The sequence below is a fragment of the Acanthochromis polyacanthus genome, chromosome 3 (genome assembly GCF_021347895.1).
Source record: "Acanthochromis polyacanthus isolate Apoly-LR-REF ecotype Palm Island chromosome 3, KAUST_Apoly_ChrSc, whole genome shotgun sequence".
Taxonomy (NCBI): domain Eukaryota; kingdom Metazoa; phylum Chordata; class Actinopteri; family Pomacentridae; genus Acanthochromis; species Acanthochromis polyacanthus.
In genome coordinates, this window is record NC_067115.1 from 894935 (window position 1) to 922133 (window position 27199).

Below are 27199 nucleotides of genomic sequence, written 5' to 3' on the forward strand. Positions count from 1 at the left end.
TTCTATTTACATTATTAAATGACAAAAAGTAAATCCTCACATTTTAGAGATTAAAGCCAGCACCTCTACATCTGTCTTATTTTTTGTATGCAAGTTTTAATTAAAGGCAAGCGGATGAACAAACCGCTCGCTCTCTGCTGCCACCCCATGGCCGGTGGTGTGTAAAGCGATCAGATGGAGACAGGCTGTCTGCCTCTGATCGCTCAGCGGGGCGCTGTCTGCTGTCTCTTGTATTGAAGAGGAACGAACTGCGCATGCTAAAGTTATAATGAGAGTCAATGGGGAAAGATGAGTGCGCCCGGATGTTTCTAATCTGACTTTTTATTACAAATTATACATCTTAGTAACTGTCTACAGGCTCTATTATCCATTTTGGTTGTTAAAAACATAGGATATACATGTAAATGTAATTTTAAAAACGTTTTATTGAAGGAAGGACTGTGACTCTACATGATGTGAGACAGAGGGGGCGGCGCCCTAGCGCCCTCTATTGACCAGCCGCCCCTGGTTCTAAAACTAGCTTAGAGCATAGGCGTCAGTTTAGGGGGGGACGGTGGGGACGTGTCCCCCCCACTTTTTGTCAGGGGTCATTTTGTCTCCAACACATTGAAATTCTTCACATGTAAGCCGTTGTAAACCCAGTTATTTTCAGCAGTATACAAAATTCCGACGCTCCTGAACGCACCATCCGCACTCGGCCGAGAGTTGCAGACACGCAGCACACCTTCATGAGGTTAAAAAAAAAAACGTGCAGATGCTAAATTTGCGCCTGTGCCAAGTGGAAGCTCCGACCAGAGGCGTGCAGGGGCAAAATTTCGGCCCGGGAGAATTAGTACTATAGCGGCCCACAGACCCCTCTACCCGTATGTACCGATAGCTGAACAGGTTGAGCCTCCGCCTCTGGTACGTTGATTGTGAGTTTGAGCCCAGCTCGTGGCATTTTGCCGCCGTTCTTCGACATTTTCTCAAAGTGCTGTGGTCTCCATCCCCCCCACTTTTAAAAACAAACTGACGTCCTTGGTTTAGAGACTAGTCTTTCAGTAGACTAGTCTTCCCCTCTAGTGGTTAAATACCTGGAACCAATGACGTATATTGCCTGGAACTCTGCAAACTAGTTTCAGAACTGAAGAAGCCGCTGGGATGAGAGGCGAAACATCTTCAAGATTACAAGAATAAGTCGAGTTGCCTGATATGAACTAAACCCTTCACCTCAGCATTCTGCAGCATTTTTGTAGCCTAGCCATGCTAATCCCATGTTTCTGACGGCACAAGGGTCTAGGGCCGCTCGACAGGGAGGGAGGCGGGCTAAAAGGTTGTCTATCAAATCCCTCTGCAGCAATTGGGTAGGTGTACAACCAATCAGCGCAAGGAATAGGCTGACGGAGTTCCGAGAGCGCCGGCGGATTGTGGCTAAGTCCCATTAGCTTCCCAACCAGCGGAGCCAACTGGTATATTAAGGATTTGCCATATCCCGTCGGCATAAGTCCAAATACGTCTTTCTTCTCAATGAAACACTTCAGTGCCGTCCTTTGTTTATCTTTCAAGTTGAATTTTAGCTTCAAATCTTTAAGGGCTGTGGCCAAAGCCGAGTTGAAAGATAACTGTTTATTGTTTCTGGTTGTTTCTGTCAGAATCGTCACGCCTCTGTCGTCACTTAGTTACGCCCGCCTTCTGACTCTACACTTCATGGTGATTGGTCCGGCCAGTTTTAGGAGAATCCAGCCTCGAGCCTTATGGAGGGTAACTAGACCCACCCTGGCAGAGAATTAAATTCGTTACCGTGGGTTGTCTAGCGCGGCTAGGCTAGCATTTTTGTCCTTTTTAATATCAGTTTTTTAAAATAAATTTTAAAGCTTTTTTTTAAAAAAAATCAGCTGATGGATTCCTCGATATAATAACTCGGTGTAAATAATCGATAACTTCTGCAGAGTGTCTTCAGGACCGAACCTGACTGAACAACTGAATCTGTTCATTCAGTATCGATCATCTATAATCGATAACCTGATCAGTACCTTCCTTGTCCTCATCGATCTTCAGCGCCGCAGAGATGAACTCGAAGGCCCGCCGCTGGTGGCTCCGGAGCCGCTCTCCCTGCTCCGGGCTGTCCTCCCGCTGCCAGTCGGCGGCTCCGGTCCGGAAGGCGGCCGCGGTTCGCGTCCAGATCCGGCAGAAGATCCAGCAGAGCAGCGACAACGCGGCCAGCAGCGTCCGGAGAGCCGCGGAGCCGCAAGACCGCCTCCCGTCGCTTCCTCCGCGGGGACTCATCCGCTTCCATACTGCAGCATCCCGGCCCGGTTCGGTCCACAGAGCCGCTGAGGTTCAGATCAACCCGCTGCTGGAGCTTCTTCTTTGTTTAAACACCAACAGGAAGCAGCGATGACAACACGAAGCCATCACAGCGGCCCCTGGTGGCGGAGGAGAGACACTGCACCCAAATACAATAAAACACTCAGCTAAATAACACACACATACACAGCTAAATAAAACACACATTCACAGCTAAATAAAACACACATACACAGCTAAATAAAACATACATACACAGCTAAATAAAACACACATACACAGCTAAATAAAACACACATACACAGCTAAATAAAACATACATACACAGCTAAATAAAACACACATACACAGCTAAATAACACACATACAGATACATACAACTACAGAAACACACACACAACTACACAAAAAACACAAAACTACTTAAACAGACACAACTACACAAACACAACAAGGTACACAAACAAAGACACACAAAAGTACAAAACTATATAAATACACACAACTACACGAAGACATACAAACACAGAAAACAGGAGTTGGAGGAAAAAGTTGCAGAACTTGGAACTATTTTCCAGAAGTACTTGAGTAAATGTACTCAGTTACTGAATAAATGTACTCAGTTGTCCTCGGTACATGTACTCTGCTGTTACTGAGTACATGTACTCTAACTTACCCCAACTACTTGTTAACGTGTAATTAATGCAGTGGGATGGAAGTATACAGTAGTACAACTTGTAAATACTCCAGTAAAATACCAGTACAATAACACTCTGAGTAAAAGTACTCTGTTACTGCAGTTACAGTTCCCCAGCTGAATAATGTAGTAAGAAGGAGAAGTAACGGAAAATGGGAGTACTCGGTAAAGTACTTCAGATTGGTTCCTGAGTGTAGAATTGGACTAAATGTAGTCCGTTACTCGGGCTGATCGGAGATACTCTACCTGCAGCAGCGCGCGCTCTGACCTACCTGTTCCACCTGAAAGTTTGGGCCTCGGAGCTGCAGCGGTGCATGCTGGGAGATCCGGAGGCAGGGAGGCAGCAGCAGCAGCAGCCGGCGGACTCAACCTTCAGTCGGAGCTCCGCTTCCAGCCGCCCGCTTCTCTAGCCTCCCGCTGCGGACTCCACGCGGACAGCGCAGTGTTTGACCGAGACATGGACTCCAGCGGACCGCGTCTGTCGGTGAGCTCCGCTCTGTGCCCTGGGAACCGGGAAGCTGCTGTCAGACAGCCGGAGCCCGGAGCTAAGTTGGGCTAGCTGCTTGTTGTTAGCCTGCTGCGCAGTTAGCTCCGCTAGCTGCGCAGTTAGCTCCGTTAGCTTCCTATCCCCTGCTTCTGTCTGACACCTCCGTTTATCTGCTGCTTACCAGCATAACCAGCTCTACTAACCAACCTCACGGTGTCGCCGCTCGGTTAGTTCAACTTGATTTTCTACACCGGCTAACTAAGCTAAGTTACCTCCAGGCCTTGTAGTTTAATTAGCCGCCTTCTAGCTAACCGAGCTGCTGGTGTCTCAGCACTTTAATGTGTTCAGCTGTTAGCTTGCTAAGCTAACTAATTAGCCGCGTTAGCCTCCCAGCTCCTGTTAACCAGCGACGTCAGACAGCAGAGAAGTTAGAACTTAATCAGAACCGGGGAACCCGAAGCCCAAAGCCCGAACTGCTCACCTGACCCGGCAGGTGAACGCAGTGCTAACAGGTCTGTGTTTGCTCACTAGCTTAATGCTGAAGCTCTAGAACAGAACAGCTGCTCTCATGAAGTCCCTCTTTACTGTTTTATTAAACTTACTGTGCTGTTAATGACGTGAAACATTCAAATCCTTTAAAATGTAAAGAATAGATTCACTGGAGACCACATCAGACCAGGTTCAGGTCTAAAACTACGACAGGTTCAGATCTGTGGAAATACACCTGAGGTTTTACTGCCTTTATTTTAAATATGTAGACCTAAATCTGAATCAGCTGACTGATCAGTTGAACTCCTCCAGAGACTAAAAGTTTCTGGTTTGAGATTCCGCTGCTTGTTTCACATTTAATCCACATCAGACCAGGTCCTGGTAAAACCACTACGTCTAGAGGGGTCAGTCAGGACCAGAAGGACCTGCAGAAGATAAGAGTCTTTAGAACACAGGTTCTGTGAAACCCCTTTAATCGGTTTGTACATGTCAGCATTTTATCTATTTTTTTTTTTTTTAGCATTTTTAGTAGCATTTTGGTTTGCATTTTTAAGTATTTTTTTCAACATTTTTTTTCAGAATTTTTAAAGCATTTTCATTAGAATTTTTTTGGCATTTTTAAGCATTTTTATAGCTTTTTTTGTTTTGCTTTTTTAAAGCATTTTTTCAGCATTTTTTGTCTTTTTTGACATTTTTAAGCATGTTTTAAAGTTATTTTTCAGCACTTTTTTTTTAGCATTTTTTCAGATTTTTTGAACATTTTTAGCATTGTTTTTAGCATTTTTGTGTAGCTTTTTTGTTTTCATTTTTAAGCATTTTAAAAAGAAATTTAGGTTTTTAAAAACTTGTTTATATTTGTTTGTTATACTGTGTTGTTTTTGAAAACTGCCAACAAAGTTCCATTGATTCTTTAATGCAGAAGTTTGAGCAGGTCCGGGTCTGAAAGCATTTCCGTCTGGGCTGATCACATCCAGACTGAGCTGATAAAACGCAGTTCAGATCGGGGAAACCTTTATTCTCTCTGTTGAAATCGATTATTTTTAGTGGTTGTAGGTCCGATGTGCTCAACGTGTAAAAAAAAGCAGTGAAATCTCAGGGTTTTTCTTTTACAGATATAATGAAGATTTTAGCAGGTTTCAGACAGTTTTTACTAAAATATTTCACACATAAACTCTCTTGTTCGTTTCTCCGGAACAGTAATGTTTAATTACCCAAAAACAGCAGAAACCAGAGAAAATCCAAAATAACCAGGATGTATATTCAACCCTAACCTTTTTTATTGTAAATTACAGTCAAAGAAAGTCACATTTTGACATCAAAATGTGACTTTTTACTGTTTTACTTTTTAATATTCGGCACGGCGGTGCAGACGGCCCGAATATTCGGATCCGTTCGTCTGGTCTCCCGGGTCCAAATTTTGCCTTCGTTTTGTCTTCAGTTAAAGTGAAGAATTCCCAAACAGTGGAGGTCTTCAGCATCTTGTCTTGTGTTTATGCAACGAAGTGAAGCGTGACGTCAGAGTCGCCCGGTAATGTCCGACGGGGGGTGGGGGGGTGCGAATATTCGGATACCAAAATTAATATCCGGATAGTGCCGTAACGAACAAATATTCGGATATTCGAGTCCAGCCCTAGAAAACAGCACAGTTCCTGGGTTTAAATTTAGACAGAACAGTGTGAATGTGAAAAACAGCTTTTTTTTAAAAAATTGCTGTTGTCAATTGATGTATCTGGGAATAATAAGTAATAATTACGAGCCGAGCAGACAGAGTTTTATACTGAAAAAATACTTTTAACATTTTATTTATTTAGATTTTTCACTTTAAAACGGGTCAGTGTGACTGGCTACATACCAGGAGGGTTAAAAACTTTTCTTTTCCTGTCTGTAGCCGCTGAGCGCTAAAATAAACATCTCAATCTGAAATGTCCTTCATGGTTTAACTGGTCTTTCTGGTCCTGGTGGAATCTACCTGCTGCCAGGTGTTCCTGGAGATAAAGGTGTTGCAGGCTCCACCCACCTCCAGCTTATAGGCTGCTGTTTGTTCATGTAATCAGTTCCTCCAGAAACCCTTGGACAAGTTCCTGACTACATCTCTGTGTGGCTGTTTTGTGTCTCTTTGTGGTGATTTTGTGTATCTTCGTGATCGTTTTGTGGTTGCTTTGTGTCTGTTTGTGGACGTTTTGTCTCAGTTTTTTTTGTGTGTGTGTTCAGTTTCCAGATACAAAGCTGAGACGGACTCAGAAAATCCTTGTGGCGCTAAACCAGGATTGTTTTCCAGTCCAGTGATGATAAGATCTGTGTTTTACTGGAGGAATGTTGATAGACGGGGACCAGGATGATTGATTTGTGAGGGTTGCAGAGGCATAGTTATCTTCTGGAGGTTTTTCACTGGACGGCATTAAGCTGTCGATCACCGTGGATGTTTTGTTCCTCTAACTTACTGCTCTCTGGGTTCTCATTACCACCTTATTACCGTCAGTTTAACAACAGTCTGCTGCTGCTTCACTAATTAAATCTCTGCTTCGGCTCGTGAAAGTGCAAGCCAGAGCTGCTTTTATTCATTCTGTATGTTTGAAAAGCCAGAAAACATTTATCTGATCAGTCGCCACATAAACGACCGACCAGGTTCTTGAAGTCCATAGAGATGAGTCCAGATTTTTGACTAAAACTCAAATTTGGCTGAATAAAAGCAAAAATAACCACAAAAACAGACATTACCACAAAACACACAAATTCACCACAAAAGAGCCAAAACTACCATAAAAGGTTCAAATATGCCAAGAAAAACATGGCAAATTACAACAAAAAGTACCAAAACTACCATGAAATGTATCAAAATTGTCACAAAAACTACCACAATCGCCACAAAAAGACACAATATTCCAACACAAAGTAATGAATTTACAACAAAAAATACCAGATTTACCACAATAAGGACCAAAAATATCACAAAATGGATGAAATTGCGACAAAATCTCTTAATTAAAGTTCTTTCCTGACCACCTCAGAACATCTGGTTCTTCATCTCCAGTGACTTTATCAATGATCAGAGTTCTACCTTCAGACTGGGAATATTTCCAGAGTTCCAGGTCCTTGAAGTCCATGGAGGAGAACGTCCCCTGGAAAAAGTTCTAGAGTAGACCTACTGACAACTGGAGAAAATTGTAGAGTCGGTCTACTCTAGAACTCTAGAACAGTTGTCGGTAGTTCTACTCTAGAACTTTTGCCAGTTGTCGGTAGGTCTACTCTAGAACTTTCTCCAGTTGTCGGTAGGTCTGCTCTAGAACTTTCTCCAGTTGTCGGTAGGTCTGCTCTCGAACTTTCTCCAGGGGACGTTCTCCTTTCCTGCTTCCAGTCTTTAAGTTTAGTCTCGCTTAGAACATTCCAGGTCCTTGAAGTCCATAGAGGTGGGTCCATATTTATCACTTTTTAATGGACTTTTTCCATCATTTCTGAGCCTCAGAACTTCATCAGTCCAGCAGATAGAACCATGACATTTAGGAGGAGAAACACATCTGGGTTCTGGTAGAAACTGACATCAGAACAGTTTAAATCCATCCATTAGTCTCAGTCTGAACAATGAGCCTGGTTGAGCACTAGTATTATGGGATGCACCATAATGTAAACAGTTAAACAGTGTGGGTCAGAATTTTTGCTCTAATGGTGGGTGAAGAACTGAAAAGTCAGATCTTTACCTACCAAGAATATTGAGAGAATGAAGGTAGAACCTTCAGTCAAGATCCTATAGTTCCTGCAGATGAAGAACCAGCGGGTTCTGAGGAGTTCTGCTGGATTTTACTGACACATTTCTGTGAGTTTTTCTTTCTGATCCTGTCTTTTCTGGTTGTCTCAGGTGTAGTCCGGAGGATTCGTATATCGCCAGAGAACCATGGAGCCTGATGTGATCCGGATGTACCCGTCCTCACCACCGCCGATGGAGGACGGCGCAGAGGAAGAGGACTCGGACTCTGAAGTCTTTGGCCCCTTCTCCGGTGTCCCGAACAGCATCAGCTTCACCGAGTTCGACACCCCTACCACCTTCAACCAGACCCAGGCTCTGACAGCCACCTCCCCCCCAGAGCTCCTCGGCAGCAGAGGTCTGGTGGGCTTTGGCTCCTCCAATGGCACCCTGGGTACTGAGCTTCCCAAAGCCAACGGCGTGGTGCCGGCGAGCCACCGGGGCGTCAGGAAGGCCCTCTCCGGATCCCCAGAGCCCACCGACTGCAATGGTGGAGAGGTGCTAACGAACGGGTTTGATGTTCAGGGAAGCCCGTCCTCTCAGAATTCTGTCCACTCGCACATAAAACTAACATCCACCGAGGACTCGGGCGGTGCCGCCGGCAGCCTGGAGGACGATTTTGCAGACTTTGCTGCTTTTTCTGATGCCGAAGGACACGTCAGCCAGCCGGCGAACGAGGACTTAACCGACCCATCAGAGGACTGTACCGTACAGCTGGAAACCTGTTCACAGGACTATGTCAGGGACACGAACAGAACTGGATCCGATCCCACTCAGAGTCCGGGCGGATCCTGCAACACGGACCGGGGCGGCTCCGACTCTCAAAGGGACGAGGCCTCTGCTCAGGAGGTGGTTTGCACTACCCACCCTCTGGCTCTGAACGGGCTGGATGACACCGACAGGGACGGATCCAAAGAGGGCTGCAGCGACGCCGACCTGTCACCCGCCGACCACAGTGAGGCGGGTCAGTCGGACGAGAAGAGCTCCGAGACGTCGCTGGGCCGGCCACTGTCCACCGACGCCCTGGAGGAGTACGGCGATGTGAGCACCACGGGCTCGGTGCCGTCGCCGCCACCGCAGGGCGAGCCGGCCACGCCCGCCGACCACAGCCAGCTGGCCGAAGATGATGAGGACTTCGGGGAGTTCGGAGACGTCGGCTCGTTCGGTGGGCATGGCTTTGCGGACTTCGAGCAGCCGGAGGCGCAGCCGGACGAGAGCCGGTCGCAGAGTTCAGCCATCGCCGCCGGCAGTGAGCAGGACGACGACTTTGGGGACTTCAACTCCCCCAAGTTCCACAGCGACGGGAACCAGGCGGAGAACGGAGGGAGGTTCGGCAGCTTCCCCGTCAGCGATAGCTTTGGGAACTTCAGCTCGGCGGACGGCGGCGAGGTGGACGGTGGATGGAGCGCCTTCGGGGAGCAGCAGGACGGAGAGTCGTGGGCGGCGTTCAGCTCCGAGCAGAACGTTGGTCATCCTGTAGGGGTCAGGGAGGAGGAGGAGGAAGATCAAGAGGAGGAGGAGTGGCACGAAGGTGAAGCTGCTGCAGTCAGTGAGGAAACCAGCCGAACGGACAGACAGACGGTAAGCACTGCAGGAGATAGACTGGTCAGAACCAGTCTGGACCAAAGACCAGGATATTCAATCCTTAAATAATTCCTCACTTCAGTCTCATTTTGGAATTATTCAGAACTATGTCTTCATTGTTGTGTCTCTTTGTGGTTGTTTTGTTACCTCTGCCAAGGAGGTTATGTGACACCCGGCGTTTGTGTGTCCGTCTGTTCGTCCGTCTGTCTGTCTGTCTGTCTGTCTGTTAGCAAGATAACTCAAAAACACCTGGGCAGATTCACATGAAATTTTGAGGGGATGTAGACTATGGTAAGAGGAAGAGCTGATTTAATTTTGGTGGCAATCTGGAAAGGATCCTGGATTCTGGATCACTTTGAATTTTTTAGTATGTGGTTTAGTATGTGGTCCAAAATATGACAAAAACATCATAGGTTAGTATGTCGTCCAACAAATTGGAGCAAGGTGTCCAGATAGCTCAGCTGGTTAAGAAGGTGATTCATAAACAGAACTGTGTCAGAGACGCAGGTTTGATTCCAGCTCATGATCCTTTACTGCATGGGTTTCCTGTTTTCCTCTCTATCCTTGGTGGAGGTCTGCACTCTCTGAGTGCTTTTGTAGTTCCATCTTTGATTATTATCTGCTGTTTTCTCTCATTTTTTGGTTTTGTTAGTTTCTGGTTGTTGTGTGTATCTCGTTTTTCTTGCTTAGTGTAATTTTCTGTCTCGTTTTTGCCGTTTTGGGTCTTGATTTTCTTGTTTTGTCTCATTTTTGTGTGTTTTCGGGACAGTTTTGTTTGTTTCTGGTGATTTTCCGTCTCGTTTTTCGAGTTTAGTGTCATTTTTTTGTCTTGTGTCATTTTGTCTTGTTTGTGTGTGTTTGGGGCAGTTATGTTTCTTTCTGGTCCTCGGTTGTGTCTCGTTTTTCTATTTTAGTTTCACGGTTTTTACATTTTTCATCCTTTGCTTCTCATTTTTCTTGATTTGTCTTGTCTTTGCTCTCTTTGGGCAGGTTTTTTCTTGTTTTGTTTTTTTGTGCGCCTTTGGGACAGTTTTGCCTCCGCCTGCCATAGATATTTATTATTTTTACTGAAGGTGTGCGGTGCAGGTAGAGGGGTTAGACAGAAGTGACAGAGCGTTGGATGTTTTCTGCTGTAAACTGCTGCTGTGGTCTCTGCAGGCGTCGCTGTCCAGCCGCCTGGAGAAGCTGTTTCAGAGCAGCTTTCCTCAGACCGCCGCCCGGCCGCTGGACGACCACGTGGTTCCTCTGAAGGTCCTGCTGGAGCCTCCGGAGGACGCACCTGGAGCCGAGGACGAGAGCAGGTGAGTCCTCAGAGGTTAAACTCCACCAGAAACGTTCTCTGAAGTGGTCGTTTGTTAGAGTAAACGAGCCTCACAAACATCAGATTAAAATGTTAGAAAAAGAAGTGCATCACAGGAAAACGCTTCCTCTGCATGTTTGACCTTCATAGACTATTATTTTTCCACGTCATGAACCGTGTCTGCTTTCTTCTTCCATCATCTCTAATTGTTCTGACCAGCCACCTGCTGACATTAAAGTTCACCCACAATCACCTTTTTAAAGTTTCCTCTGGTGGAATATCAGAAACCAGAAAAACATCCAAGCACCAATGATCGTTTCTAGGACTCCAAACTGTTCACACAAGGATGCATCCCATAATACTGATGCTTGTAGCTCATTTTCTACCATTTTTGAATCACTGTATACCATTTTTGAATCTTTTTGGACCATTTCTGAGTCACTTTGTATAACTTTTTGAGTAATTTTCTACTATTTTTGAGTCATTTTGGATCATTTTTATCATTTTGTATTATTTTTGAGTCATTTTGGATCATGTATTTGATTCATTTTGGATTATTTTTGAGTCACTTATTACCATTTATAAATCATTCCATACCACTTTTGAATCATTTTATACCATTTTTAGTCACTTTGGACTATTTTTATTCAGCCATATTGGATCAGTTTTGAGTCATTTTCTACCTGTTTTGGACAATTTCTTGTCATTTTGTACTATTTCTGAGTCATTTTGGATCATTTTTAAATTATTTTCTACCCGTTTTGAGTCATTTTCTAACTGTTTCGAGTCATTTCCTACCGTTTTATGTGTCATTTGGTACAGTTTTCTCAGTATATTTTGGAAAATCTTGGGTATTTTGGGGCAACTCGGATACGTTGGAGGTATTTTAATAATTTTCTGGTTCAGTTTGAACAACTTTCAAGTTACTGTGGGCACTTTTTGGTAATGTTGGTTTATTTTCAATTCATTTTCAGTCAGATTTAGAAAATTTTTGGACAGTTTTCAAATCATTTTCGACCACCAGAACTCCAATACAGGAGATTCAGAACCAGCTGATTTCTTTTATTGGATCAGAGATTAATTTAGTTTGAACAAATCAAATCCAGTGACTGAGGAAGGTCCAGTCATGGAGCTGTAGGGTTTGAGTAGACGACCGCTGCAGCTCTGTGATTGGTCGGTCAGCGTCATGTGTTGCTGCTACTGTGTGACTGCATCTGATTGGCTGCTGCAGGTCTGGTGGGCGTGGCAGTGTGTGGATGCAGCTACAGGACATCCATGAGGCTCTGGGCCTCCGGTACCAGTGGGGCGGCTCGCACTGCAACAAGGCCCTGCTCTGCTGCCTGGGCATCGACACCCGCAACATAGTGAGTCCTGCACACAGACACACAAGAACCTCAGAGCATCCAATGTGGAACATCTAGTCAGTCCTCTGCACAGTTCAGCGGATCTACACTCTGCTTTAGAGGTCCTTAACCCCTGTTACTCGTCACAATGTGAAAAAGTCTTCAATCAACCAAGAACCACCACAAAAAGGCATAAAATAACTGCAAAGACACAAAACGGCCACAAAGAGACACAAAACGGCCACAAAGAGACACGCCATGGCCACAAAGCAGCATCCATCCATCCTCTATCCACCGCTTTATCCTCACTAGGGTCATGGGGGGTGCTGGAGTCTATCCCAGCTGACTGAAGGCAGGGGACACCCTGGACAGGTCACCAGTCTGTCACAGGGCTACATATACAGACACACAATCACACTCACATTCACACCTACGGACAATTTAGAGTAACCAATTAACCTCAGCATGTTTTTGGACTGTGGGAGGAAGCCGGAGTACCCGGAGAAAACCCACGCATGCACAGGGAGAACATGCAGACTCCATGCAGAAAGATCCCAGGCCCAGGCCGGGATTTGAACCGGGGATCTTCTTGCTGCAAGGCGACAGTGGTAACCACTACGACACTGAGCAGCCCTACAAAGCAACATGTCAGATAAAATTAAATTCTCTCATCTTGTAAATATTAAAGCGTTTGTGTGTCTTTCAGTGAGTATCTTTTTATTCCTGTTCGTAATAATCTTACTGTTATTAACGTGTTGCTGGTGTTTTCAGCTGTTCACAGGACAGAAGAAGCAGCCGGTCATCGTGCCGATGTACGCCGCCGGCCTGGTGAGTTCACTGGTCGGTCCAGAGCTGATCAGAGAAACATTAGTCAGTGATGAGGGGAGGTCAGCCTTTACTGAGCCCTCAGTGGGGAAGTCTGGGCTCTGCAGCGCCTCCTGCTGCTCAGGTGAAGGTGTGTCTGTGTTTCAGGGGATGCTGGAACCAACCAAAGAGCCGGTGAAGCCCGTTTCTGCAGCAGAGATGATCGCCTCCATCGGACAGACACCTGCAGCAGCTCCAGAGAAAAGCTCCGGTTCCTCTGACTCAGTGCAGGTGAACCCAGCAACAGGTGTAGTCTGGACCCGGCAGCTTCAGCACGTCTCTTTGGTCTGCTTGTTTTGTGTCTGTTTGTGGTTGTTTTGTGTCTGTTTGTGGTTGTTTTGTGTTTCTTTCTGGTTGTTTTGTTTGTCAGTGTGTTTGTTTTGTGTCTCTTTTTGTTGTTTTGTTTGTTAGTGTGGTTGTTTTGTGTCTCTTTGTGGTTGTTTTGTGTCTCTTTGTGGTTGTTTTGTGTTTCTTTCTGGTTGTTTTGTGTTTCTTTCTGGTTGTTTTGTTTGTCAGTGTGTTTGTTTTGTGTCTCTTTTTGTTGTTTTGTTTGTTAGTGTGGTTGTTTTGTGTCTCTTTGTGGTTGTTTTGTGTCATTCTGTGTTTGTTTTGTGTCTCTTTGTGGTTGTTTTGTGTCTCTGTGATCATTTGTTGTGTCTTTGTGAGGATTTTTGTGTGTTTGTGGTTGTTTAGTTGGTTTCCACTGAAGCTGCTCCAGACGTTTAGTAAAATGTGAAGCCCTTCTGCCCATTGAATTAAAGTAAATGTGACTGAGGGAAGAAGGGTTGTGGGTCATTGTGTGACCTGCGAACAGCAGGGGGCGCTGTTTATGAACAGGTGTGTCTGTGTGTCTCCTCCAGCAGGAGGCGCTCCCACCCGTCCAGTTTGACTGGAGCAGCAGTGGCCTTACCAACCCTCTGGACGGTAGGTGACCCGACCCTCCAATCATCCCCGTTAATCGAAGTCCTTCCAGGCAGCAGAGACCCTCCACCGTCCTTTAGCTGAACTAGAACAGTTTCATAATTTTAAATCTGGCAATCTTCTGTTTCCACCTTCAAAAACATCTGTGAAGCCATCTTAACGTTTCAATATCTTCAGAAATAAAACGTGGTGAGAACAGATAGAAGAGTTTCATCAGATCACAACCATTGAATGGATTCAGAAGAGGAGAAATGTAGAATTAGAATAAAGTGTAAAACCTCCAAGTCAGGCTGGTACATTGTCTCCATAAACTAGGGGTGTAACGGTGCACAAAAATCACGGTTTGGTACATATTTTGGCACGGAAGTCACGGTTTGGTTCTCAGTTAAGGGGAAAAATGAAAAAAAACCTGCTGATATCAGAGCTGGTCTGACTTTCTGGCTGAAGTGTGAACGAGAAGGAACTTCATAACGGGCTCTATCACCTAAAATAGGAAATATATTTTAATCTAATTGCTTTTTAAAAACAATACAATTTAGTTTGGCTCTTGTTTACCAGCATAAATATACTAGTAAGCTAAAAAAATACACAATCTAGTCATTTATCTGTAGCAAAGAGCAATAATGTAAAATAGGGCTGCAACTAACCATGCGTCAGCTAATCGTCTGAGCACGATGCGTCATCAAAAGCGGAAGTGAGCGCGCAATGCAACAGAAATCACCATCCGACGGGAGCGCAGAACACGGACGGACATCGGCGGTGCATCGTGCATATATTATGTATGCACGATGCAGCGCGGACGTCCGCGTTTAGATACAGCTGTATAGTTAACGCTGACATCCGTGTTTACGATAGAACGCGGACGTCCGCGCTGCATCGTGCATACATAATATATGCACGATGCAGCACCAATGTCCGTCCGTGTTCTGCGTTCCCGTCGGATGGTGATCTCACGCTCACTTCCGCTTTTGATGGCGCATCGTGCTCAGACGATTAGTCGACGCGTCGTTAGTTGCAGCCCTAATGTAAAGTTAATGTAAGCTGACCTTCATAAGTTCAAAACCTCAGTTCTCAACAAGTATGGCCGTAGATCTGCTGCTATGAAAACACCATGGACTTGGTTATTGCTTTAGCCCGTTCTGAAATGCTAGGCAGGATTTGATGAAATGATGCTGGGAGCATCGTTTGTACAGTTTGCTGTTTTTTCCTAGCAGTGGGGATAGTTAACCCTTTAGGCGCCAGTTTTTTCAATAAAATATTCAGTTTTGATATCATTTTTTTCTCAAGGTCGTAACTTGAAAATGGTTGGAGATAAAGGCAAACTGTAAATGAGAAAAATGATCAGTATGACCCAAAGTTTATGATGGGAGTAAATTCACTCATCTAATTTGCATATTATGACATCACCAGGCGGCGGACATATGGATTACATAATTTTATTGATGTTTGTCGATCAAGATGGCTTTTCTTGGCTCAGAATTTGTCAGATCCCTGTCTACACGATACCCAACAGGCTTATCAAAATGTCTGATCCACTTGTGAAACTCTTCCTCATCTGTCAATCAAACCCAGCCATCATCATCATCGTCATTTACGACGGGGCCGTGAACGTCACTGCAGCCTCCACCGTTATCAGTGCATTTTCTCCCGTGTCTGCTGCTATTTCCGCGTTTTTTTTCAACCCCCGCTATCCCCCTCATCATTAGCGGTGTTCTGACCACTCCAGCTACACCCACCACGTCCCTTCCTGCCCCCCCGAAGCGAAGCATCGGCTCCACTATGTGCTGCTCGTGGACTGTCATGGCACACCGACCCGCTGCCGTTACGCACAGACGCAGCGGCACTTTCTGTCTCAGTGGACGACTGAACATCTTCATCAGAGGGTGAATATTCCTCTTCAGAATATGAGTAAGCCATTATTTTACAAAGTACTTTGTCAGCGTTGAGCAGACCTCTCGGTACGGTGAGTTTTCTCACTCTAAAATGTGCCGTCTTGTGCTCTGATACGCTCCGACGGCGAGTCTCGTCTCCTCAGTTTTCAAACTCTGTAAACTCCAAAACTTTGAATGAAAACACGCCCACAACTGATGCTCAGATTGAAGTTCCAGATGTCCGCCATCTCCTGGTATAAAGTAGTAACTGCACGAGGCAGTATATTTGAAGCTATGGCTTGTTATGTTCAGCAATGTTGCTTGTCGCAATATTGCGACTTTGGCGCTTAAAGGGTTAATCTTGGATGGAGCTTTTTCTAATGTGTGTCTCAGTTTGACGTGTTGTTGGATGCAGAGCTGAGGACCGCTTCACAGTGTCAGCGTATGACTTTCATCTTGTCCACTTGTTCTTCTACTTTTTCTTCACTGGGAAACCGAAGTGATTCCAAACAGGTGATTTTAATGACGTCGGAGCGTCTTCCAGCTCTACTTCTTCTCGTTGTTGCTAGCATTAGCCATGAAGCTCCGGCAGGAGAATAAACGATCCGTCACATCCTGTGGTTCCCTGGAAACTCCTGCTTGTTTTTAGTGCCTACTTTCTTTACTGTGAGCCAGAGAAGGTCCACTGCAACTGTGGACACTACGAAGTTTCACAATTAAAACAATTGTGTACATTCTTTATAGTTTTAACATTTTTGTACCGTGGTACACCTCTGAACAGAACATGCCTGTACCGAACAGTTTGCTACGAATACGTGTACCGTTACACCCCTACCATGAATGACAAAAAAGACACAAGATGACAAGAACAAGACGCAGAACAACAAAACTGCAGTGCTTATGTTCATCTGTTTGAATCATATTTGTCATTTTGGAGAAACTTATTTAGGTCAGATTTAGTCTGTTTGGACTCTCTATGGTGGTTTAGGACGCTGGTTTCCAGATGTTTAGAACTGGGATCAGCTGATTGGAGTTTGAGAAGTTGTTGGTGGAGGACGTTCTGCTGTGTGTGGAGGAGGACGTTCTGCTGTGTGTGGAGGAGGACGTTCTGCTGTGTGTGGAGGAGGACGTTCTGCTGTGTGTGGAGGAGGACGTTCTGCTGTGAGTGGAGGAGGACGTTCTGCTGTGTGTGGAGGAGGACGTTCTGCTGTGTGTGGAGGAGGACGTTTTGCTGTGAGTGGAGGAGGACGTTCTGCTGTGTGTGGAGGAGGACGTTCTGCTGTGTGTGGAGGAGGACGTTCTGCTGTGTGTGGAGGACGTTCTGCTGTGTGTGGAGGAGGACGTTCTGCTGTGTGTGGAGGAGGACGTTCTGCTGTGTGTGGAGGAGGACGTTCTGCTGTGTGTGGAGGAGGACGTTCTGCTGTGTGTGGAGGACGTTCTGCTGTGTGTGGAGGAGGACGTTCTGCTGTGTGTGGAGGACGTTCTGTGTGTGGAGGAGGACGTTCTGCTGTGAGTGGAGGAGGACGTTCTGCTGTGAGTGGAGGAGGACGTTCTGCTGTGTGTGGAGGAGGACGTTCTGCTGTGTGTGGAGGAGGACGTTCTGCTGTGTGTGGAGGAGGACGTTCTGCTGTGTGTGGAGGAGGACGTTCTGCTGTGAGTGGAGGAGGACGTTCTGCTGTGTGTGGAGGAGGACGTTCTGCTGTGTGTGGAGGACGTTCTGCTGTGAGTGGAGGAGGACGTTCTGCTGTGAGTGGAGGAGGACGTTCTGCTGTGTGTGGAGGAGGACGTTCTGCTGTGAGTGGAGGAGGACGTTCTGCTGTGTGTGGAGGAGGACGTTCTGCTGTGTGTGGAGGAGGACGTTCTGCTGTGTGTGGAGGAGGACGTTCTGCTGTGTGTGGAGGAGGACGTTCTGCTGTGTGTGGAGGAGGACGTTCTGCTGTGTGTGGAGGAGGACGTTCTGCTGTGAGTGGAGGAGGACGTTCTGCTGTGTGTGGAGGAGGACGTTCTGCTGTGTGTGGAGGAGGACGTTCTGCTGTGTGTGGAGGACGTTCTGCTGTGTGTGGAGGAGGACGTTCTGCTGTGTGTGGAGGAGGACGTTCTGCTGTGAGTGGAGGAGGACGTTCTGCTGTGTGTGGAGGAGGACGTTCTGCTGTGTGTGGAGGACGTTCTGCTGTGAGTGGAGGAGGACGTTCTGCTGTGAGTGGAGGAGGACGTTCTGCTGTGTGTGGAGGAGGACGTTCTGCTGTGAGTGGAGGAGGACGTTCTGCTGTGAGTGGAGGAGGACGTTCTGCTGTGTGTGGAGGAGGACGTTCTGCTGTGTGTGGAGGAGGACGTTCTGCTGTGTGTGGAGGAGGACGTTCTGCTGTGAGTGGAGGAGGACGTTCTGCTGTGTGTGGAGGAGGACGTTCTGCTGTGTGTGGAGGAGGACGTTCTGCTGTGTGTGGAGGAGGACGTTCTGCTGTGTGTGGAGGAGGACGTTCTGCTGTGTGTGGAGGACGTTCTGCTGTGTGTGGAGGACGTTCTGCTGTGTGTGGAGGACGTTCTGCTGTGTGTGGAGGAGGACGTTCTGCTGTGTGTGGAGGACGTTCTGCTGTGTGTGGAGGAGGACGTTCTGCTGTGTGTGGAGGAGGACGTTCTGCTGTGAGTGGAGGAGGACGTTCTGCTGTGTGTGGAGGAGGACGTTCTGCTGTGTGTGGAGGACGTTCTGCTGTGAGTGGAGGAGGACGTTCTGCTGTGAGTGGAGGAGGACGTTCTGCTGTGTGTGGAGGAGGACGTTCTGCTGTGTGTGGAGGAGGACGTTCTGCTGTGTGTGGAGGAGGACGTTCTGCTGTGTGTGGAGGAGGACGTTCTGCTGTGTGTGGAGGAGGACGTTCTGCTGTGAGTGGAGGACGTTCTGCTGTGTGTGGAGGAGGACGTTCTGCTGTGTGTGGAGGAGGACGTTCTGCTGTGTGTGGAGGAGGACGTTCTGCTGTGAGTGGAGGAGGACGTTCTGCTGTGTGTGGAGGAGGACGTTCTGCTGTGAGTGGAGGAGGACGTTCTGCTGTGAGTGGAGGAGGACGTTCTGCTGTGTGTGGAGGAGGACGTTCTGCTGTGTGTGGAGGAGGACGTTCTGCTGTGAGTGGAGGAGGACGTTCTGCTGTGAGTGGAGGAGGACGTTCTGCTGTGTGTGGAGGACGTTCTGCTGTGTGTGGAGGAGGACGTTCTGCTGTGTGTGGAGGAGGACGTTCTGCTGTGAGTGGAGGAGGACGTTCTGCTGTGTGTGGAGGAGGACGTTCTGCTGTGTGTGGAGGACGTTCTGCTGTGAGTGGAGGAGGACGTTCTGCTGTGAGTGGAGGAGGACGTTCTGCTGTGTGTGGAGGAGGACGTTCTGCTGTGAGTGGAGGAGGACGTTCTGCTGTGAGTGGAGGAGGACGTTCTGCTGTGTGTGGAGGAGGACGTTCTGCTGTGTGTGGAGGAGGACGTTCTGCTGTGTGTGGAGGAGGACGTTCTGCTGTGTGTGGAGGACGTTCTGCTGTGAGTGGAGGAGGACGTTCTGCTGTGAGTGGAGGAGGACGTTCTGCTGTGTGTGGAGGAGGACGTTCTGCTGTGAGTGGAGGAGGACGTTCTGCTGTGTGTGGAGGAGGACGTTCTGCTGTGTGTGGAGGAGGACGTTCTGCTGTGTGTGGAGGAGGACGTTCTGCTGTGAGTGGAGGAGGACGTTCTGCTGTGTGTGGAGGAGGACGTTCTGCTGTGTGTGGAGGAGGACGTTCTGCTGTGTGTGGAGGAGGACGTTCTGCTGTGTGTGGAGGAGGACGTTCTGCTGTGTGTGGAGGAGGACGTTCTGCTGTGTGTGGAGGAGGACGTTCTGCTGTGTGTGGAGGAGGACGTTCTGCTGTGTGTGGAGGAGGACGTTCTGCTGTGTGTGGAGGAGGACGTTCTGCTGTGTGTGGAGGAGGACGTTCTGCTGTGTGTGGAGGAGGACGTTCTGCTGTGTGTGGAGGAGGACGTTCTGCTGTGTGTGGAGGAGGACGTTCTGCTGTGTGTGGAGGAGGACGTTCTGCTGTGAGTGGAGGAGGACGTTCTGCTGTGAGTGGAGGAGGACGTTCTGCTGTGAGTGGAGGAGGACGTTCTGCTGTGTGTGGAGGAGGACGTTCTGCTGTGAGTGGAGGAGGACGTTCTGCTGTGAGTGGAGGAGGACGTTCTGCTGTGTGTGGAGGAGGACGTTCTGCTGTGTGTGGAGGAGGACGTTCTGCTGTGTGTGGAGGAGGACGTTCTGCTGTGTGTGGAGGACGTTCTGCTGTGTGTGGAGGACGTTCTGCTGTGTGTGGAGGAGGACGTTCTGCTGTGTGTGGAGGACGTTCTGCTGTGTGTGGAGGAGGACGTTCTGCTGTGTGTGGAGGAGGACGTTCTGCTGTGAGTGGAGGAGGACGTTCTGCTGTGTGTGGAGGAGGACGTTCTGCTGTGTGTGGAGGACGTTCTGCTGTGAGTGGAGGAGGACGTTCTGCTGTGAGTGGAGGAGGACGTTCTGCTGTGTGTGGAGGAGGACGTTCTGCTGTGTGTGGAGGAGGACGTTCTGCTGTGTGTGGAGGAGGACGTTCTGCTGTGTGTGGAGGAGGACGTTCTGCTGTGTGTGGAGGAGGACGTTCTGCTGTGAGTGGAGGACGTTCTGCTGTGTGTGGAGGAGGACGTTCTGCTGTGTGTGGAGGAGGACGTTCTGCTGTGTGTGGAGGAGGACGTTCTGCTGTGAGTGGAGGAGGACGTTCTGCTGTGTGTGGAGGAGGACGTTCTGCTGTGAGTGGAGGAGGACGTTCTGCTGTGAGTGGAGGAGGACGTTCTGCTGTGTGTGGAGGAGGACGTTCTGCTGTGTGTGGAGGAGGACGTTCTGCTGTGTGTGGAGGAGGACGTTCTGCTGTGAGTGGAGGAGGACGTTCTGCTGTGTGTGGAGGAGGACGTTCTGCTGTGAGTGGAGGACGTTCTGCTGTGTGTGGAGGAGGACGTTCTGCTGTGTGTGGAGGAGGACGTTCTGCTGTGTGTCGAGGAGGACGTTCTGCTGTGTGTGGAGGAGGACGTTCTGCTGTGAGTGGAGGAGGACGTTCTGCTGTGTGTGGAGGAGGACGTTCTGCTGTGAGTGGAGGAGGACGTTCTGCTGTGTGTGGAGGAGGACGTTCTGCTGTGAGTGGAGGACGTTCTGCTGTGAGTGGAGGAGGACGTTCTGCTGTGAGTGGAGGAGGACGTTCTGCTGTGTGTGGAGGAGGACGTTCTGCTGTGTGTGGAGGACGTTCTGCTGTGTGTGGAGGAGGACGTTCTGTGTGTGGAGGAGGACGTTCTGCTGTGAGTGGAGGACGTTCTGCTGTGAGTGGAGGACGACGTTCTGCTGTGTGTGGAGGAGGACGTTCTGCTGTGAGTGGAGGAGGACGTTCTGCTGTGTGTGGAGGAGGACGTTCTGCTGTGTGTGGAGGACGTTCTGCTGTGTGTGGAGGAGGACGTTCTGCTGTGAGTGGAGGACATTCTGCTGTGTGTGGAGGACGTTCTGCTGTGAGTGGAGGAGGACGTTCTGCTGTGTGTGGAGGAGGACGTTCTGCTGTGAGTGGAGGAGGACGTTCTGCTGTGAGTGGAGGAGGACGTTCTGCTGTGTGTGGAGGAGGACGTTCTGCTGTGAGTGGAGGAGGACGTTCTGCTGTGTGTGGAGGAGGACGTTCTGCTGTGTGTGGAGGAGGACGTTCTGCTGTGTGTGGAGGACGTTCTGCTGTGTGTGGAGGACGTTCTGCTGTGTGTGGAGGACGTTCTGCTGTGTGTGGAGGACGTTCTGCTGTGTGTGGAGGAGGACGTTCTGCTGTGTGTGGAGGAGGACGTTCTGCTGTGTGTGGAGGAGGACGTTCTGCTGTGTGTGGAGGAGGACGTTCTGCTGTGTGTGGAGGAGGACGTTCTGCTGTGTGTGGAGGAGGACGTTCTGCTGTGTGTGGAGGAGGACGTTCTGCTGTGTGTGGAGGAGGACGTTCTGCTGTGTGTGGAGGACGTTCTGCTGTGTGTGGAGGACGTTCTGCTGTGAGTGGAGGAGGACGTTCTGCTGTGTGTGGAGGAGGACGTTCTGCTGTGTGTGGAGGAGGACGTTCTGCTGTGTGTGGAGGAGGACGTTCTGCTGTGTGTGGAGGACGTTCTGCTGTGTGTGGAGGACGTTCTGCTGTGTGTGGAGGACGTTCTGCTGTGTGTGGAGGACGTTCTGCTGTGTGTGGAGGAGGACGTTCTGCTGTGAGTGGAGGAGGACGTTCTGCTGTGTGTGGAGGAGGACGTTCTGCTGTGAGTGGAGGAGGACGTTCTGCTGTGAGTGGAGGAGGACGTTCTGCTGTGTGTGGAGGAGGACGTTCTGCTGTGTGTGGAGGAGGACGTTCTGCTGTGTGTGGAGGAGGACGTTCTGCTGTGTGTGGAGGACGTTCTGCTGTGTGTGGAGGAGGACGTTCTGCTGTGTGTGGAGGAGGACGTTCTGCTGTGTGTGGAGGAGGACGTTCTGCTGTGAGTGGAGGAGGACGTTCTGCTGTGAGTGGAGGACGTTCTGCTGTGTGTGGAGGAGGACGTTCTGCTGTGTGTGGAGGAGGACGTTCTGCTGTGTGTGGAGGAGGACGTTCTGCTGTGAGTGGAGGAGGACGTTCTGCTGTGAGTGGAGGAGGACGTTCTGCTGTGAGTGGAGGAGGACGTTCTGCTGTGTGTGGAGGACGTTCTGCTGTGTGTGGAGGAGGACGTTCTGCTGTGTGTGGAGGACGTTCTGCTGTGTGTGGAGGACGTTCTGCTGTGTGTGGAGGACGTTCTGCTGTGAGTGGAGGACGTTCTGCTGTGTGTGGAGGAGGACGTTCTGCTGTGTGTGGAGGACGTTCTGCTGTGAGTGGAGGAGGACGTTCTGCTGTGTGTGGAGGAGGACGTTCTGCTGTGAGTGGAGGAGGACGTTCTGCTGTGAGTGGAGGAGGACGTTCTGCTGTGTGTGGAGGAGGACGTTCTGCTGTGTGTGGAGGAGGACGTTCTGCTGTGAGTGGAGGAGGACGTTCTGCTGTGTGTGGAGGACGTTCTGCTGTGTGTGGAGGAGGACGTTCTGCTGTGTGTGGAGGACGTTCTGCTGTGTGTGGAGGACGTTCTGCTGTGTGTGGAGGACGTTCTGCTGTGAGTGGAGGACGTTCTGCTGTGTGTGGAGGACGTTCTGCTGTGTGTGGAGGAGGACGTTCTGCTGTGTGTGGAGGAGGACGTTCTGCTGTGAGTGGAGGAGGACGTTCTGCTGTGAGTGGAGGAGGACGTTCTGCTGTGTGTGGAGGAGGACGTTCTGCTGTGAGTGGAGGAGGACGTTCTGCTGTGAGTGGAGGAGGACGTTCTGCTGTGTGTGGAGGAGGACGTTCTGCTGTGTGTGGAGGAGGACGTTCTGCTGTGAGTGGAGGAGGACGTTCTGCTGTGTGTGGAGGAGGACGTTCTGCTGTGTGTGGAGGACGTTCTGCTGTGAGTGGAGGACGTTCTGCTGTGTGTGGAGGACGTTCTGCTGTGTGTGGAGGAGGACGTTCTGCTGTGAGTGGAGGACGTTCTGCTGTGTGTGGAGGACGTTCTGCTGTGTGTGGAGGAGGACGTTCTGCTGTGAGTGGAGGAGGACGTTCTGCTGTGAGTGGAGGACGTTCTGCTGTGTGTGGAGGACGTTCTGCTGTGAGTGGAGGAGGACGTTCTGCTGTGTGTGGAGGAGGACGTTCTGCTGTGTGTGGAGGAGGACGTTCTGCTGTGAGTGGAGGAGGACGTTCTGCTGTGAGTGGAGGAGGACGTTCTGCTGTGTGTGGAGGAGGACGTTCTGCTGTGTGTGGAGGAGGACGTTCTGCTGTGAGTGGAGGAGGACGTTCTGCTGTGTGTGGAGGACGTTCTGCTGTGTGTGGAGGAGGACGTTCTGCTGTGTGTGGAGGAGGACGTTCTGCTGTGTGTGGAGGAGGACGTTCTGCTGTGTGTGGAGGAGGACGTTCTGCTGTGTGTGGAGGAGGACGTTCTGCTGTGAGTGGAGGAGGACGTTCTGCTGTGTGTGGAGGACGTTCTGCTGTGAGTGGAGGACGTTCTGCTGTGTGTGGAGGACGTTCTGCTGTGTGTGGAGGAGGACGTTCTGCTGTGTGTGGAGGAGGACGTTCTGCTGTGTGTGGAGGAGGACGTTCTGCTGTGTGTGGAGGACGTTCTGCTGTGAGTGGAGGACGTTCTGCTGTGTGTGGAGGACGTTCTGCTGTGTGTGGAGGAGGACGTTCTGCTGTGAGTGGAGGACGTTCTGCTGTGTGTGGAGGACGTTCTGCTGTGTGTGGAGGAGGACGTTCTGCTGTGAGTGGAGGAGGACGTTCTGCTGTGAGTGGAGGACGTTCTGCTGTGTGTGGAGGACGTTCTGCTGTGAGTGGAGGAGGATGTTCTGCTGTGTGTGGAGGACGTTCTGCTGTGTGTGGAGGACGTTCTGCTGTGAGTGGAGGAGGACGTTCTGCTGTGTGTGGAGGAGGACGTTCTGCTGTGTGTGGAGGACGTTCTGCTGTGTGTGGAGGACGTTCTGCTGTGAGTGGAGGAGGACGTTCTGCTGTGTGTGGAGGAGGACGTTCTGCTGTGTGTGGAGGAGGACGTTCTGCTGTGTGTGGAGGACGTTCTGCTGTGTGTGGAGGAGGACGTTCTGCTGTGTGTGGAGGAGGACGTTCTGCTGTGTGTGGAGGACGTTCTGCTGTGTGTGGAGGACGTTCTGCTGTGTGTGGAGGAGGACGTTCTGCTGTGTGTGGAGGAGGACGTTCTGCTGTGAGTGGAGGAGGACGTTCTGCTGTGTGTGGAGGAGGACGTTCTGCTGTGTGAAGCTCCTGTAGATGTTCTAACTCCTGATTCTGCTGCATGCTCTCTGCTGTTAACCTTCACCTCTGCAGCCAGCGGAGGCTCGTCTCTCTTAAACCTCGACTTCTTTGGTCCTGTGGAGGATTCAGGCTCCAGCAGCTCCACCTCCATCCCAGGTCAGAATATTGATCAGCCTGTTGATCAGCCTTTTGATCTGTCCATTGATCGGTCCATTGATCGGTCCATTGATCGGCCTGTTGATCGGTCCATTGATCGGCCTGTTGATCGGTCCATTGATCGGCCCGTTGATCGGTCCATTGATCAGCCTGTTGATTGGTCCATTGATCGGCCTGTTGATTGGTCCATTGATCAGCCCGCTTTCTTTCTTTTTCCCCTCCATCTGTCTTTACCAAACTGTTGCTTCCTGTCATTCATTGGTTTCTGCAGAGGTTCATCAACAGTACTGATTTCTGATTGGTTCAAACCCACCAGAATCCCCCTTATAAACGCAGAGATGTTCTGATGTTGGTTCTCCTGGTTCCAGGTGTGGATCCGGAGCTTTATGAACTGACCACCTCCAAACTGGACCCCGGCAGCTCCGGCAGCCGGGTGGCCGACGCCTTCGCCCGCCTGATGTCCACCATGGAGAAGACCAGCACCTCCACCAGGTGAGGCCCATACACACCTTCACGGTTCACCAGCAGCAGAACCGAGTGTTTGAGCAGTGAAAGGGGCAGAGTCATGAGCTGCTGGCTCCGCCCCCAGACTCTCAGAAGGTACCATGTGGAGCAGAAACTCTGCTGGAGGAGGTTCTCCAAGCACGTGCACATGCCTGGTTTTCATGTGCACGTGGTGGAAACCACGAATCCGCCTTCAATCCTGCAGAGAACAGTGGAACCTTTTACCTGTGATCAGTAATCATGTGATCAATAATCAATCATGTGATCAATAGTTGTGATCGGTTCCTGTTGTGTTCTGCAGGAGGCCGAGGAAAGACGAGAACCTCAGCGAGGAGGCGTCTAAGGTGATCGCTGCGCTGCCGGATCTGTCCTTCATGCAGGCCAAAGTCCTGATGTTTCCCACCACGCTGACGCCGCTGGGTTGCCAGGCGACGCCGGACTGAAGCCCCACCCACTCTGCCCACATGACCCCGCCCCTTTTATCCTTTCTGTCCGCTGCTCCTCCTCCTTTCACACATCCTTTTTAAAGTCAGATTTTCAGTTTTTTATGATTTTTGGACGCGAGGCGTCGAGCAGCTCGGTTCTAGATCAGTGGTTCCTAAACAGAAGCTTTGAACGTCAGCTGTTCTCTCTAGAAGGTTTAGAACGTCAGCTGTTCTCTAGAAGAAGGTTTAGAACGTCAGCTGTTCTCTCTAGAAGAAGGTTTAGAACGTCAGCTGTTCTCTCTAGAAGGTTTAGAACGTCAGCCGTTCTCTCTAGAAGAAGGTTTAGAACGTCAGCCGTTCTCTCTAGAAGGTTTAGAACGTCAGCCGTTCTCTCTAGAAGAAGGTTTAGAACGTCAGCCGTTCTCTCTAGAAGAAGGTTTAGAACGTCAGCTGTTCTCTCTAGAAGGTTTAGAACGTCAGCTGTTCTCTAGAAGAAGGTTTAGAACATCAGCTGTTCTCTCTAGAAGGAGGTTTAGAACATCAGCTGTTCTCTCTAGAAGAAGGTTTAGAACGTCAGCTGTTCTCTCTAGAAGGTTTAGAACGTCAGCCGTTCTCTCTAGAAGAAGGTTTAGAACGTCAGCCGTTCTCTCTAGAAGGTTTAGAACGTCAGCCGTTCTCTCTAGAAGAAGGTTTAGAACGTCAGCCGTTCTCTCTAGAAGAAGGTTTAGAACGTCAGCCGTTCTCTCTAGAAGAAGGTTTAGAACGTCAGCCGTTCTCTCTAGAAGAAGGTTTAGAACGTCAGCCGTTCTCTCTAGAAGAAGGTTTAAAACGTCAGCTGTTCTCTCTAGAAGGTTTAGAACGTCAGCCGTTCTCTAGAAGAAGGTTTAGAACGTCAGCCGTTCTCTCTAGAAGAAGGTTTAGAACGTCAGCCGTTCTCTCTAGATGTTCTAAACCTTCTAGAGAACAGCTCCGGCAGAACCTTGAAAATGCTGATTGTTCTGTGTAGATGAGTGTAAATAATCAGGGATTTCATGTTCTTTTCCCCGTTTGTTCTTTTGACTCGGATGCGTTCTGCGGCTGACGTTCTGCGGTGGGAACGTTCTGGTCTCTAGAACGTCTCTCTGAATCTGTTCATGGACTCAAACCACACTGCCTGCAAAATCCAGCTCAACGTTTTTAGGTTTTAACCAGATTTTCTTTAACCTGCGGGTTCCGTTGTGTTCTTCTGTTCCTGTGATCTAATGCAGATTTTTAATACGTTCTCCACGGCGTTTTATTTGAATCCCACCTGACTATCAGACAGAAGTTTCCTCTGGCTGCTTCTGGTCTCAATGTTGCTTGTTTTGTTGTTTTTGGGGTAAAAACGGAACTTTGTTGCTGAAACCACTGAGAGTTTGAGGGCAGTGAAAAATTAAGGGACCAACTTGTGCTCATGTGTTTGCTTTCTTTCTGTTTTTATACATTCTGTTCATTCTGCTGTCGGCCGTCTCCCAGGAGGATTTTGCACATTGTAAAGATGAAATGGATGTAATCATAGTTCACTGTGGCTTTAGACTGTGTACAGTTAAACTATGGACTGTAAAATGTACGGGAAAATTCCTATGGAAACAAACTGAATCACTTGAAGAGCCTGTCAAAAGGTTATCGTGCATGCCCAGGTTCTTTTCAGACTATAAGTGTGTAAATTTTACTTTTAGTGTACACAAGAAATTAAAATAATTTAAGAGAAAGA

The 27199-nt window shown here is 49.0% G+C and overlaps 2 protein-coding genes across 7 annotated transcripts in view; one reads left to right on the forward strand and one right to left on the reverse strand.

Annotated features, from left to right (window-relative positions):
- spast (spastin) overlaps window positions 1-3454 on the reverse strand; it is an 18686-nt gene extending 15232 nt beyond the window's left edge. For 2 of the 5 annotated variants that reach the window (XM_051946295.1, XM_051946294.1), the window contains exons 1-2: window positions 3256-3453; window positions 2013-2425 (exon numbers count right to left, since the gene is read on the reverse strand). In XM_051946295.1, the coding sequence (XP_051802255.1) occupies window positions 2013-2265 (253 nt within the window). In that variant the 5' untranslated portion in view covers window positions 2266-2425; window positions 3256-3453. Of the gene's footprint in view, window positions 1-2012; window positions 2426-3255 lie in introns of all 5 variants that reach the window. The other 3 variants (XR_007941149.1, XM_051946296.1, XM_022214179.2) reach the window with 3 other exon arrangements.
- aftpha (aftiphilin a) lies at window positions 3323-27199 on the forward strand. Of its 2 annotated transcripts, XM_051946293.1 has the most exons (11): window positions 3323-3467; window positions 7813-9279; window positions 10441-10583; window positions 11814-11946; window positions 12697-12753; window positions 12898-13020; window positions 13653-13713; window positions 24455-24538; window positions 24907-25030; window positions 25344-26288; window positions 26350-27199. In XM_051946293.1, the coding sequence occupies exons 2-10, from the start codon at window positions 7849-7851 to the stop codon at window positions 25483-25485; spliced, it is 2298 nt and encodes a 765-aa protein (XP_051802253.1). In that variant the 5' UTR covers window positions 3323-3467; window positions 7813-7848; the 3' UTR covers window positions 25486-26288; window positions 26350-27199. The 2 variants fall into 2 exon arrangements, with proteins under 2 accessions (XP_051802253.1, XP_022069869.2); XM_022214177.2 differs by lacking the exons at window positions 24455-24538; window positions 24907-25030; window positions 25344-26288; window positions 26350-27199 and having other exon boundaries at window positions 13650-14371.